This window comes from Leptodactylus fuscus, chromosome 5 (genome assembly GCF_031893055.1).
Source record: "Leptodactylus fuscus isolate aLepFus1 chromosome 5, aLepFus1.hap2, whole genome shotgun sequence".
NCBI lineage: Eukaryota > Metazoa > Chordata > Amphibia > Anura > Leptodactylidae > Leptodactylus > Leptodactylus fuscus.
The window spans coordinates 105048228-105063377 of NC_134269.1; the positions used below are offsets into that span (position 1 = coordinate 105048228).

The 15150-nt window shown below is 42.3% G+C and overlaps 1 protein-coding gene across 1 annotated transcript; it reads left to right on the forward strand.

Annotated features, from left to right (window-relative positions):
• Positions 1-1662: 1662 nt before the first annotated feature.
• On the forward strand, positions 1663-14896 carry LOC142203339 (neuroepithelial cell-transforming gene 1 protein-like). The gene is made up of 3 exons (XM_075273969.1): positions 1663-1856; positions 12576-12642; positions 14809-14896. The coding sequence occupies exons 1-3, from the start codon at positions 1708-1710 to the stop codon at positions 14884-14886; spliced, it is 294 nt and encodes a 97-aa protein (XP_075130070.1). The 5' UTR covers positions 1663-1707; the 3' UTR covers positions 14887-14896.
• The last annotated feature ends 254 nt before the right edge of the window (positions 14897-15150 follow it).

The following is a 15150-nucleotide window of genomic DNA, read 5'->3' on the forward strand; positions in this document are numbered from 1 at the left end:
AATGGCGCATGGGTGCTACTATTTTGGGGTGAATCACAGGCCTCTATTCAGGGGTTGTAATCCATTGTGAGGAATTTGCAGTGACCGGAAAAGAAAATGGTGCTCCAGTAGGTGTGGCCCCACCCCAAGTGTACTGAACAGCTCATCTACATATGGGATAAAATTGATTTTTCTCAGCTGCAAGACTGCATTTTAATATAATAGTAATACATTTTATTTATATAGTGCAACAGTTTCAGTGCATGCAGTATATGTCCCCCTTTTTAAGCCCCCCCACATATTATATGACCCCTCTCTTATGGCCACCCCACAGTATGTAAGTATATGATTCCCCCCCCCCCTTTTTTTTTTCCCTTAAACATCATCCTATTTTCATACACCTGATAAAAAGTAGTAACGACTTTTATTAAGAATCATTGTCAGGCACCAGTGGTATCTGTTTTACAATTGATCCAACAGCGCCTTGTATTGTAAACATACCCATCCACAATTCGAATGAATGGGCCTAAACAGGACCGTGTCTGGAGCCGCAGACATCGGGGCTGAATCAGCTGCATAATCTGAAGCAAGATAGGGCATCTCATATCTTTTTATTATATAGTATTAGTATACAGTATTATATTTAATCTCTGTAGACTCCACTCTGTGTGGTGCGAGGCAGACCTTAGGTTAGGTTCACACCTGCACCCGGTCTCTGCTTTGTGGGTTTCCATCTTCTGCCCGAGAAACCCTGACAGCAGACGGACACCCAGCAGTCAGTGTCCGCCCGTGAGCGTCTTCTGGTCTCCGCGGCGAAACCATTTTTTTTTTCTTAACCGGACACAAAGTCCTGCATATCTGTTTTTGTGTCCGGTTAAAAAAAAACGGTTTTGCAGCAGAGACCAGAAGACACTCATGAGCGGACACTTTGCAAACCCATTGAATGGGTTTGAAAACTGACTGCAGGTTTCTGTCTCCTGTCCAGCTTCCCAGGCAGAAGACGGATACCTGCAAGCAGAAACCGGATGCAGGTGTGAACCCACCCTTAGTTTATACATTTCTAACATTTTTTTTTTATAATGCCGTGTACGCATCACTGTATTTAGTTCAGATGTGTAATGTAGCACCCACAGAAAAACTAGGGTGCCAAACTCTCCCTCTACAACATACGGCTAGTCCACATCTAGTGTCTAAAATGAATTTGCATCTTTATATGCTAGAATAGGTTATTCACACAAAGAGGATAGACATTTTACAGGTCAACTTGTGATACTAAATCCTTCTGCTCCTAGCCCATAATGGTTCAGTGAAGCCGAAGACCCCTGAGGTCTGTGCACTCAAGTCATGGGGCATTTTGAATGCAGACATAGAAGTCATCTAGTTACCAGGGTAATTTATTTACACACATATTTCCAGTAGCAAAATGAGGGACCTGGTTCAAATGTAGAGACCGATCCTCCAAAACTGGGACACTTCAGGGGCTGAGTGCAGAGGGAAGGTTAGCTCTATGAGCCCTTATGTAAAATGGCCGCAGCCTACTCAAAACAAGTGACGTAACTAGAAGAATCCGATCTGTTCGGCAGGTCATTCCCTCTTCCGTCGCTTAGCAACCATGTTCTCGCCATTCTATTGGCTGCTGACCAACTTCCGCTCTTTTCAAACTAGCGGCGCGGCAGTTGTGTGAATGCCAAACGTCCCTGTGGCCGCCGTTTGATTGCTGAGCCCACCATGGAGGGGGAGGAGGTAATGGCGCCTCCGGCGGACCCTTCTCCACCCACCGAGAACGGGAAGCCCAAAAAAAGAAATGGACCTAAACGGAAATCTTCCGTCACCAGCCTGGTTGGTCAAAGCACTCCGGAGAAGGGTTGTTCCAGGAGGTAGGAGCGTGCGGGGCTGGGTGAGGGGCTCCGGTGTGGGGGACTTTGGCGCTGGTTGGATCTGCCGACGGCCGTGACCTGTCCGGTGGGGTTTGGCCTGCAGTGTCACGTAGGGAGCGGCGATCTATGGCCTTCCTTGTCTAGAACTACTACCCCCAGCATTGCCCTTTGTAAACATGGATGTGTAGGTAAAGGGTCTGTGGTCTGCATGCTGTTAACGTCCAGCTGTTGTGGCACTACAACTCCCAGCATACTCCATCATGATTTTATTCATGTACATGCTGATAGATCTGTCTTCATACCTGGATGTACATCGCACTGTCAGTGTTCTGGAGCATTGGTGTGTGATGGCTCAGTTTTTAGTACTGTTACCTATTTGCTGGTCTTCAACTACAATAAGCAGACGTTTTCTAGATTTTTGCACATGTACTATTTCCCTATTGTTACTTGTGTGAGCTGTGTCTAACAGCCTCCTTGTATTGGAAATGGAGAAGCTGTCACCTGCCTGTCACTATCCTCACCAATAACAATGGCTGTGCTCTAGAATGTAACCGCTTTCCTTGGCATGTTGTGGCCCTAGGGAATGTTTGTTTATACAAGTCTTATCTGTGAACTTGGAGGATTGTGATGGTGCAGCTTACACATCTTTTAGGATAGGACACTAAAGGGGTTTTCCTATGCAGACATTTATGTCTTGTCCACAGGATATACCATAAATATCTGCTATATAGATGCAGAACCCAAACTTTTCTATTCTGTGTCTGTGACTCCCATGTGCTTCTATGGGAGTTACACAAACAACGTAGCTTACAGCGCTACACAGTTTCTGTAAAGCCCGATCATAGTTAAAAATCTTGTCACCAAGGTTGTGGTAAAGAACGAGCTGGGGGGAAGCAGGTAATTTTAAAGATGGGTGCGGGTCTTCAGTCTTTCCATTGTAAAGGTTGCAAACTGCACAAAGTAGGAAATTGACCTGCTATTGGTTAAACTACACAGTACAAGACTTTTACTACTGCATTTTTTTCATTGTTATATGGACACTATTGGACCACGTGTCATGTAATTGCAGTCAATTAAAGAGATTTGTCTGGACAAAATAAATAAATAAATAAAAAAAAATATATATATATATATATATATATATATATATATATATATATATATATATATATATATATTTTGGCAACAGGCCCAGGGAGGTGAAAGAGGAAAAAAAAAAAAAGATTCACTCTCTCCTGTCCCCGGTGCTCCGGTGTCCTCCTAGCGCAGTGCGGTTCTGCTGCATTGGTGTCTTCTCAAAGGAAAACTGCTTGCTGGCTGTAATGTCACTTCTGCTTAAAGGGATTCTACCATTAACATACTTTTTTTTTTTTTCTAGTTAACACGTTGGAATAGCCTTAAGAAAGTCTATTCGCCTCCGGCCTGCCGTTCTGTAGAAATACCGTTTTCTACCAGTATGCAAATGAGTTCTCTTGCAGCACTGGCGACAGGCCCCAGCAAACAGCACTGGGGGCGTCCCCAATGCTGCCAGAGAACTCTCTCCAGCGCCGCCGCCATCTTCTTCTGAAACCACCTCTTCTGCCGTCTTCTTCCAGCTGGGGTCACACTCTGGCGTCTACGCAGTCGGCTCTGCCATCGGGACGCAGGCAACAGGCCGGCGGCCATTTTTTGAAGGCCGCTTAAGCACGCATTCGCAGTACGATCCTGTAGTTCTATGGAGAACAGGCGCGTACTGCACATGCTGTACTACACAGCTGGAACTAGCTCCTGAAATCGGTTAATGGTGCAATTCTGGCAGATTAACCCCCTCAGATGCCAAGGATCAATGGGGGAGATTTGGAGGAAGGTGTCTCTTCTTTACCCCACTCAGCGTACAGTTAATAGCATATTAAAAGGCTATCACACAGGAAGACCTTTCTCCTACTGCACGGTCTGGATGAATGTGGGTGTGACTGGTGACGGATGCTGCTCCCATTCACTTCCATGGGAGTGCTGGAGACCGCTCAATTAAAGTATTTGGCTTATCTCTGGTGCTGCCATTCACTTCAACAGACGTGCTAGAGATAGTTGAAGTACAGTTCTCTGCTATCAGTGGTGCTCCCATTGAAGTGAATCCACCACTAGTCAGGCCTCATTCAGACTGGCTGCTGCGAAGGTTGTCTCTTTCTTGCTTTGTGGGATAACACTTACAGTATTACTCCAGTTACAGTGCAAGAAGTCCCATGACTGACCCCATGTTTAGTCCTATTGTTAGTCCATAGATATTACACAGGATTTATTATGGACTGTACCATTCTGTTTTTTAGTAATGGGGCTGCACCCATATAAAAGTGAGTGGGATGTTAAATTTTTATGTTACAAAATTCTATTATATCCTTTTCTCTATATGAGGAATACATTAAAAACAGGTTTTCCATATTTAAAAAAAAAAATTGCTGCCTTATTGATAGTGGTGTTTGTGAGCACTGCAGTATAAATAATGGGAGCTGCACGACTGCTGATCTGTGGGGGATCCAACAGTCACACCCCGCTGATCTGACATTAATGGCCTATATTAAACCATCAGTTTTAAAGGAATATTCACATTTGAAGGATCCTATTCAGGTTTATAGGAACTTGTCAACATAAAAATGCATAATCTGCAGGCGCCATGTTATAGAGCAGGAGTAGCTGAGCAAATAACGTCTAGATAAGTTTCTTGAGAAGCACTTCTGTTACCTGTGTATTTAAAGCCAGAGATAACTGTGAAGTTTACAACATACAGGAGCCTCATGTTTGATTTGGCTGAAAACCAGAAAGTAGAGGGGAGAAGAGACAGGAGGACAGCTGAATACCACTTTAAGGGAGCCTTCACACAGAGTAAACTCTCCGCTCATTCTGAACGTAAAACTCGTTCCGAGTGAGCGGCGTTAAAATAGATCCCATTGATTTCTATGGGTGCCGGCATACGCGCGCTCCCCATTGAAATCAATGGGAGGCTTTGTTACGCTAGGTTCACACTAGTGTTCGGGTCTCCGTTCTGTGGTTTCTGTCATCTGCATGCAGAAGACAGAAACCCGTCAGACCGGGTCCAGCCGTGAGCGGCGGTAAGCGTTTTATGCTCTCCGCCACTAAACCGTTTTTTTTTAAATCGGACACAGACTACTGCATGTCCGACTCTGTGTCTGATTTTTAAAAAAAACGGTTTCACGGCGGAGAGCATAAAACGCTCACCGCCGCTCACGGCCAGACATCTTTCAAACTCCTTCAAATGAATGGGTATGAAAGAGTTCTGCAGGTTTCCGTCTCCTGCCTCTGTTTTGTGCAGACCGGTACAGATGTGAACGAGCCCTGACCTACACTGTGTGCAGAATTATTAGGCAAGTTGTATTTGAGAAGATTTCTTTTTATTATCGTTCAACAACTATGTTCTCAATCAACCAAAAAGACTCCTAAATATCAAAGCTTAATGTTTTTGGAAGTTGGAATGTTTTTGTTTTTTTTTTTGTTTTTTTATAGATTTGGCTATCTTAGGAGGATATCTGTTTGTGCAGGTAACTATTACTGTGCAGAATTATTAGGCAACTTAATAAAAACCAAATACCCATATACCCATCTCACTTGTTTATTTTCATCAGGTAAACCATTATAACAACATAAAATTTAGAAATAAATATTTCTGACATTCAAAAACAAAAAAAATCAGTGACCAATATAGCCACCTTTTTTAACGATGACATTCAAAAGCCTTCCATCCATAGATTCTGTCAGTTACTTGATCTGTTTAGGATCACCATTGCGTGCAGCAGCCACCACGGCCTCCCAGACACTGTTCCGGGAGGTGGACTGTTTTCCCTCCCTGTAGATCTCACATTTTATGAGGGACCACAGGTTCTCTATGGGGTTCAGATAAGGTGAACCTTTACTGGCCAGCCACACTGTGGAGTATTTGGATGCATGTGATGGAGCATTGTTCTGCATGAAAATCATGTTTTTCTTGAATGATACTGACCACTTCCTGTACCACTGCTTGAAGAAGGTGTCCTCCAGAAACTGGCAGTAGGTCTGGGAGTTGAGTTTCACTCCATCCTCAACCTGAAAAGGTCCCACAAGTTCATCTTTGATGATACCAGCCCATGCCAGTAACCCACCTCCACCTTGCTGGTGTCGGAGTGGAGCTCTCTGCCCTTTACTGATCCAGCCTCGGGCCATCCATCTGGCCCATCAAGAGTCACTCTCATTTCATCAGTCCATAAAACCTTAGAAAAATCAGTCTTAAGATATTTCTTGGCCCAGTCTTGATGTTTTATTTTATGTTTCTTGTTCAAAGGTGGTCGTTTTTCAGCCTTCCTTACCTTGGCCATGTCCCTGAGTATCGCACACCTTGTGCCTTTTGACACTCCAGTAACGTTGCAGCTCTGAAATATGGCAAAACTGGTGGCAAATGGCATCTTGGCAGCTTCGCGCTTGATTTTCCTCAATTCATGGACAGTTATTTTGCGCCTTTATTTATCAATACGCTTCTTGCGACCCTGTTGGCTATTGGCCATGAAACGCTTGATTGTTCGGTGATCACGCTTCAAAAGTTTTGCAATTTCAAGACTGCTGCATCCCTTTGCAAGACATCTCACAATTCTTGACTTTTCAGAGTCCGTCAAATCTCTCTTCTGACCCATTTTGCCAAAGGAAAGGAAGTTGCCTAATAATTAAGCTCACTTTATATAGGGTGTTGATGACCACACCCCTCCTCATTACAGAGATGCAAATCATCTGATTTACATAATTGGTAGTTGGCTTTCAAGCCTATACAGGTTGGAGTAGGACAACATGTATAAAAAGGATGATGTGATCAAAATACTCATTTGCTTAATTCTGCACACAGTGTATTGCTTTCAATGTGATACGCGCGTATCACATTGAAAGCAATATGTAAAAAACCCTCCCATTGATTTCAATGGTGAGCGTGCGTATGCTGTCACCCATAGAAATCAATGGGATCTATTTTAACGCCGCTCACTTTGAACGAGTTTTACGTTCAGAATGAGCGTAGCGTTTACTCCGTGTGAAGGCTCCCTCTGGCTAAGACCCCATGGAACGTCATGCAGCAAAAAAGCGCTGCGTGAAAAACTGCGGCGGCAATGCATTGCTGTTTTTCCTGAAGCGCTTTAGACAGAAAGTTCAGTGTTTTCCTCTGTGGACATTGTTACAATTATACCTATGGGGAAACTGCTGGCGTTTCCGTAGGTATAAATGACATGCTGTGATTTCCCAAACTGCGCTGGTTTTGGAAATCACGGCGTGTGCTTATTTTTTTTCCACAAAGTGGGCATGGGATTCACTAGAATCCCATACACTTTGCCCTTAGTGTCAAACACCATGATTTTTCCTGTGGCGTTTCCGCTATGGACAAATCACAGCATTTATGTCCCATGGGGCCATAGCCCCACGGGTCGGAAGCGCCGCTGGAAAGATTGCGGTGTTTTACAGCAACTGCAAAGTGGATGGAATTCATGCAAATCCCATTCCCACTTTAATAATAATAAATGTTATTTATATAGCGCCAACATATTCCACAGCGCTGTACAATTTGTAGGGTTCAAATACAGACAGAAAGATACATTACAAAGAAAGTCGTTTCACACAATGGGACTGAGGGCCCTGCTCGCAAGAGCTTACAATCTATGAGATAGAGGGGGTGACACAAGAGGTAGCAGGGGCGGCATTGCTTATGCAGAGGTCAGACACTTTTGTAATAGAGGTGACTGTCATTACATAAACATAAGACTTTATGAGCCGTCACCAGTCGTGTCCTGTAACATGTGGATGGAGCTTGGACAGATAACGTTATCCTTAGATGACATCATATCATGTGGGGGTAATGTGGGAGCGGGGACAGAGGAGGGTTAAGGGTTTACGTTAGACATTGTGATAGGCTAGTCTGAAAAGATGCGTCTTTAGTTTGCGTTTGAAACTGTAGAAATTGGGAGTTAATCTGATTGTCTGAGGTAGAGCATTCCAGAGAAGTGGTGCAGCTCGGGAGAAGTCTTGTATACGAGCGTGGGAGGTTCTGATAATAGAGGATGTAAGTGTTAGGTCATTGAGTGAGCGGAGAACACAGGTTGGGCGGTAGACAGAGATGAGGGAGGAAATGTATGGAGGTGTGGCATTATGGAGAGCCTTGTGGATGAGTGATAACTTTATATTTCATTCTATAATGAATAGGCAGCCACTTTGCGGTAAAAACTGCAGCGTGGACACGCTGTGATTTCCTGGCGGCTTGCCTGTAACAGAAAGTCTGCAGAGGAAAACACTGTGAACGTTCTGTTTTAAAGCGCTGCGGGATGAACCGAGCTGCGTTCCCGCTGTGGTTTTTCCCCATGCCTTACACTTAATTTACCTCTTCAAGTATTATTAAGGTATTTGCATGACTCATGTAGATTGTAATGATTCTCTACTTCACTGTGTGTTTGATGCCACTGCCGCTTTAAGGAGGGCCTGTCATGTCCTCTAATATAGTGAGTGTTGTATACTGCTGGAGAAGATGCAGTAGGATCAGGCTTGATTCTTAAAGCGGTTGTCCAGGATAACGGGCAGTGGGCTTAGGTGTGAATCCAGCCTAAATGAAACAAAGTTGTTGAAAAGTTACTGAGGACCAGTTCACATCTGCGCGTGGGTTTCCATTTGAGGAGTCTGCTTGGGGACCCCTGAACGGAAACCTAATCCGCATAAAAAAAGCGGTTACCTAAGGTTTATATTCTACTAGCTGGTACCCGCGACTTCGTCTGCGGTGATAGTAGAAGTGGGTATATACAGGCATGGGTAAGGTTTTCGTAGTGTGTATAAGGTATGGGATATGAAATGTAACTTTGTATCTTGTTTTTTCTGTAATTCAGAGAATACGTGAGACTTTTGTGTTGAAGTTAATTTGTATTTGAGCCGCTATATATACGGTGTTGTGAGAAACTTTACATAGTGACTTTGGGACAGAGGGATTTGAAGTTAACCCTTTCCCGCCGATGGCATTTTTTGATTTTCGTTTTTGACTCCCCTCCCTCTAAACCCCATAACTTTTTTATTTCTCCGCTCCCAGAGCCATATGAGGTCTTAATTTTTGCGGTACTAATTTTTCTTCATGATGCCGCCATTATTTATGCTATATAATGTACTGGGAAGCAGGGAAAAAATTCAGAATGGGGTGGATTTGAAGAAAAAATGCATTTCTGCGACTTTCTTACGGGCTTTGGTTTTATGGCGTTCACTGTGCAACCAAAATGACATGTCCCCTGTATTCTGTGTTTCGTTACGATTCCGGGAATACCAAATTTATATCGTTTTATTTACATTTTGATCCCTTAAAAAAAATCCAAAACTGTGTTAAATTATTTTTTTGAAAAGTCGCCATATTCCGACAGCCGTAACTTTTTTATACATGCGTGTACGGGGATGTATAGGGCGTCTTTTTTTGCGGGACCGGGTGTACTTTGTAATTTTACCATTTTCGGGAAATGTTATTGCTTTGATCACTTTTTATTCAAATTTTTATCAGAATCAAAACAGTGAAAAAACGGCAGTTTGGCACTTTTGACCATTTTTCCCGCTACGGCGTTTACTGAACAGGAAAAATATTTGGATAGCTTTGTAGAGCGGGCGATTTCGGACGCGGCGATACCTAACATGTATGTGTTTCACAGTTTTTAACTACTTTTATATGTGTTCTAGGGAAAGGGGGGGATTTGAATTTTTAATCCTTTTTATTTATTTTTTTATATTTTTTTTACTTTTTTAAAACTTTTTTTTTTTTTGCATTTATTAGACCGCTTAGGGGTATTGACATGGGTGGGCGGTGTTGCGGATCGTCAGAGCAGTGGGGGTCGGCAAACATCGCTGCTCCGGAGCGTTAAAGAGAGCCTCCTGGAGTATCGGTAAGGTGAGGGGCAAAGTGGTAAAGTATATGTATATGAGATTGTGTGGGGTTAGGGGCGAGGCTGAAGAGGGCAATATGAATTTTGTGGCTTGCTTTGGTCCAAAGTGTGTGAGATTGCAGAGATGGTGGTGTGAGTTTGGGTTTTGTGGGGGTCCTGGCACAAACGTATGTGCGCTATTGTGACGAAAAGTAGCCTATTGTTTAATCGGGTGTATTAACTATGTTTGTGGAAAATTTCAGCCAAATCGGTGGAGCGGTTTTTCCGTGATTGAGGAACAAACATCCAAACATGCAAACATCCAAACACACAAACCCACAAACTCACAAACTTTCACATTTATAATATTAATAGGATTTGATAGGCCATCATGTAAATTAACTTTTGTCACTTTTGTTTTGTAATAACTTTGTTTGGCCACTAGGTGGCTGTGTTCTACTGCAGTACAAAGACCTTGCGTGAAAGCTACTGCAGCAGTTCAGTAATGTGTATGAGACTGAGATGGGGAGATTTTGTCAGGCAGTAGATGCTATTGGAGCTGACATTCAGCTAATGTTGTCTGTGTGCTCATAGCTTATCCAAGTCCCATCCGTGTGTAGACTGTAGTTCTTGAACTGTAGTCTTCCGTGTGTATGAGAGTCACTGCATCATAGTTGGTTACAATGCAGTCAGCTCCTGAACATTCTGATCACTACAGTAAGGAACTGATAGCGATATGTCACTACGGACAGTTCAGGATGTCACTGCATAATAAAACGAACTATGATGTAGTGATTCCTATGTACTTGGCTGAGTTCCTTCCGAGAAATGGAGCCAACACTCAGACCCTTATCCAGGGCTGGGGCCATAAAAACAAAGCCATTTGAATGGTCCTTTAGGCCTTTTTCACACCTCCGTTGTTTATGTGCGCTGTTCTGTCTATAATTTTTATGGATAGAACATGGAAAAGTAGACTTCACATGTCCAAATAAATATATTTGCACTACTTTAGTCCATTTTACAAGTAATGGACACCCTCTAAAGTCTATAGCAGAGTTGTGCAGTCGAAACAACAAACCATTCAGACTCCTATTTTTCCTCAGACAATTTTTACTTTGATTTCTTCACAAATCGCAAATTATGAAATAATACAATATTAATAATTATATCATTTAGTTTGAAGTCAAGTTGGGAACTATTTCCAACTCCGTCCAAAATTGGTCCTGACTCTGACAACCCGTGTCTATAGGTATCTGAAAAATGGAGAGCATACACATGCCATCTGTGCTCGGTTTGGTTTTCACATTATTAAACTCAATACAAAGTGTAGTGTCTGTACAACCCCCCCCCCCACACACACACACACACAAAAAAAAAAAAAACCTGAGATGTTCTTTCCAGATGAAATAACTTATTATTAATGTGAGGCTCTTTGAGATATCTATAGTAGGTAACCTACATCACAGTCCTAATGGGCAACATTGGGTTAACGTATGAGGTGCATGATGGGGGTTAGTTACTATTAACTTGACGTGTCCCCATTTCCCTCACATGAAAGCAACATTGGGTTTAATGCGAGTTACAGTAACACCCATGTTCATGTTCCATGACCACTTTTTAATCAACTTTTTAGGGAAAAGTGTTGGAGAGCTTTTGAATGACCTTTCTGTCCCTGAGCATTGCATAGGGGATGTGCTTTGCATTGCGGTTCATCCCCATTCGCTTTAATAAGACTAAACTGCTGCTGTACCATATGACCAATGAACATGATGGTTTTTAGTATAAGGAAACAAGTGAGGAGTTCTATTGTGCCTCCTCGCCACAAATCCCCAAGCAGTCAGGGCAGCCATATGAGCAGCAACTGCTTCTCTGACAGCTGCCTGAGCTCCACCTCCACCACAACAAAGCTACTGTAATTGCATGCCCCTTCCTATCATGTGTATCCTGGACATCCACTGTAGAGAAACACACAATTTCTCCTATGGTGCAACTTTGTTTCACTTATTACCTCCTTGGTGCCACTTAACGCACCATTAATAATCTGTGTCAACTGGAACATGCAACTAACGCCAAAAGTCAGAGATAACTCGGTAAATCATGACTTTGACATCTAAGGGGATCTTAAAAGATGCCACTAACCTCATGGCCTCCATCAATTGACCTCATCAGAAAATCACTGGTTTAATTAAGTCCCTGATTGGGACAAAAAAAAAAACTCACCCCATGCCTAGGAGCTTGTAGGGATTTTGGTGTACCCAGTGTACTACATTTTTTTTCATAAAAAGTGCTTTGCCCCAGAAGCTAGATCTGAGACCACAGCTCCAGAGCTGAACAACAGTGACCTATTTGGAATCTGTAGAGACACCTCTACAAGATACTCTAGGTTCACATGAGCATCACCAAAATGCCCATCCCCCCCCCCCCACGGACCCAAACAGCAGAGGCGGACCGCTAAAACAACTGCTGCACATGGAGCCTTGTGGACACCGTTATCTATGATAGGTCCCATTGGGTGTCTCTAGTTTTTAAGCTGAAACTGGCAGAGACCGTGCAGGACTTCTTCCTCCAATTTTCGCTGCACACTGTGACAGAGGGGCATATTGGTTGCTAACCTGTATGTGACTATAACTTTTCTGCCGTGGATCTGCCACGTGTGCATTCACTTAAATCCTCACAAATGCTATTTTTTTTTTTTACACTGGAACACGATACTGAGATACTGGGATGTTCATGACACTTCTAATGAAAGATTGCTAAGTCTTGTTCTTGGATGAAGTCATAACACTTACTGTACATTTTGTCTGTTACTAAACCTTTTTTTCTTGTGTTCTTTTCCCAGACATTCACTCAGAAGAGGCAGCTCCTTTACCTTTCTGACTCCTAGTACGCAGTGGGACTTCACATTGGTTAGTATTGTTTGTCCATATGTGTTGTCTGGGGAGGAAGGGGATTTCATCGCTATATATTTTTAACTCTTTGACCTCTGATATCCTTTAAGCTTTGTCTTTGAATACTTCAGTGTATGTGAAGAATCTTGTAAACCGCTTGCATAGACTATGGAACGGCAGTTCTTACATAAGACATGCAGGGTTGTCACGCCTTATACATGAGTAAATGTGGCCTGAGGAGGATCATATTCCTGTGTATCATAATGGCAAACAGCTGTGCACCATTGCGGAGATCCTCCTAATAGTCTGTAGTCATGAGACGCCATTCTCCTTCTCCTTTTTAAATGTCCCAACCAAATCCAGATGTTGTCTGCCAGCACTTTCCCCCTCATAAGTGAGACTGCAGATGTGTTTATGTCTAGAACATTTTTTTCCACTGTCTAGCTCTGTACTCGGAGACCTTTCTAGTTCTTGACTGTCTCTGTTGGCTACATATGGAAAAGGCCAACACGAACTCGCCCTCATGGACTTTTCTTTAACCTTGGTTCTGTTTAACCCCTTCCAGCCATGGGCATTTTTCGATTTTCGTTTTCTGTTGACTCCCCTCTCCAAAGCCCATAACTTTCTTTTATTTCTCCGCTCCCAGAGCCTTATGAGGTCTTAATGTTTGCAGGACAAATTTTTCTTCATGATTCTACTATTAATTACTCTGTACAATATACTGGGAGGCTGGAAAAAAATACAGAATGGGTGGATTTGAAGAAAAACTGCATTTGTGCTACTTTCCTACGGGCTTTGTTTTTACGGCGTTCACTTTGCAGCCGAAATGGCACATCAGCTGTATTCTATGTTTCGGTACGTTTCTGGAGATACCAAATTTCTATGGTTTTATTTACATTTTAACCCCTTAACAACAATCTAAAACTGTGCCAAATTTTATTTTTTTTCTAAAAGTCACCATATTCTGACACCCATAACTTTTTTTTTTTTTTCTTTCTTTCTATACTTCTGTGTATGGGATACATAGCGTGTCTTTTTTTTCTTTTTTTTTTTTTTCTTTGCGAGGCTGGGTGTACTTTTCAGTTCTACCATTTTGGGGAATTGCCATTACTTTGATCACTTTTTATTGAAATTTTTATCATAGGTAAAACCGTGAAAGAATGGCCGTTTGGCACTTTTGACTTTTTTTTTTCCCCCCCACTACGGCATTTACTATACAGAAAAAATATTTTTATAGATTTGACTGAGGCACTAGAGATGTTGATGCTCGCAATCGGTGCAGGCACCGAATGTGGGCATTAGCGCATGGTGTCTGGTGTTTAAAACAGCAGACATTAGGTGGCCACCATAGTTAAAGACCTGGCATCCGCCATACTAGTCGAGTTGGATGTTGGGAAGGGGTTAAACAATGTAATACCATTATGTTGGAAAACTGTGCAAATTGGAGATCAATGTGGTTATTTGTTTCAAGAGAACTTGACAGTATTTAAGAGGACTATTTCATACCCATGGTTACTTCAAACCAGAGTTTTTAGGGATTTTAAAAGTTGCAGATATTGACCTGTCCTTGGGATAGGTCTTCAGTAATATATTGGTCTAACGCCTGGATCTTCCAGTTATTGGCTCAGAGTGCCGTGGCATTACAAGTGCACTTCTCCATCCATTGTGCCAGGTTACTGCAGCTCAATATTCACTTGAATGGGGACTGAGCTGCATAAATATAGCATGGACATTACACGTTGTACAGAGCTGTGCACTCCACAATCCCTTCAATTATCTGAAGGAGATTTCTACATATACACTGCTTACTTAGACATTGAAAGATCTGGCTACAAGCATCTATTGTTTTGACCCCTTTGTAATAAGCTAGTGAAGAACCAGAAAAGTATAGCTGAAGTTGTCCAACTTACACTAGGTTCGCACTAGTGCTGGTCTCTCAGTCATGGAGACCCGAAAGACATAGAACCTGTCCATTAAAAAAAATGGTTACCTGTGGACCACATAGACTACTATTGGGTCCAAAGGGTTTCTGACGTTTATATACTGATATGGAGGACTTTTGTCTCTGCCAATTTTAGACGGAATCTGCAGTGGAGTCTCCTACAGGGACTCCAACACAGATGAGAACCTAGCCTTTCACACTTAGGTGATTTCTAATCTAATTTTTCATTTTTGTGTTTTTAGAAGAGGAAACGCAAAGAAAAGGATGATGATTCTTTCAGCCTTTGCAGCTTTGATCTAAAGGTAACAAGAAGAAAATGACAAATAAAAAAAATAGTAAATGGTCTTTGGATTTGGTTATGCTTGAAGCTTTATTGGAATGTTTTAGTAGTGTGTATCTGAAAAAAAGTGTTTACTTGTAAGTTACAGCAGGAAGACCTGATTACCATGGCTGTCTTTTCTTGTATTCTTGTAACTATGACCTCCATATCACGACCATCCATAATGATATTGTTCTGATGAATGATACTACAACATGTAAAAAAGAAAAACAAATGAGTGCAGAACGGTACTACTTGGGTCACA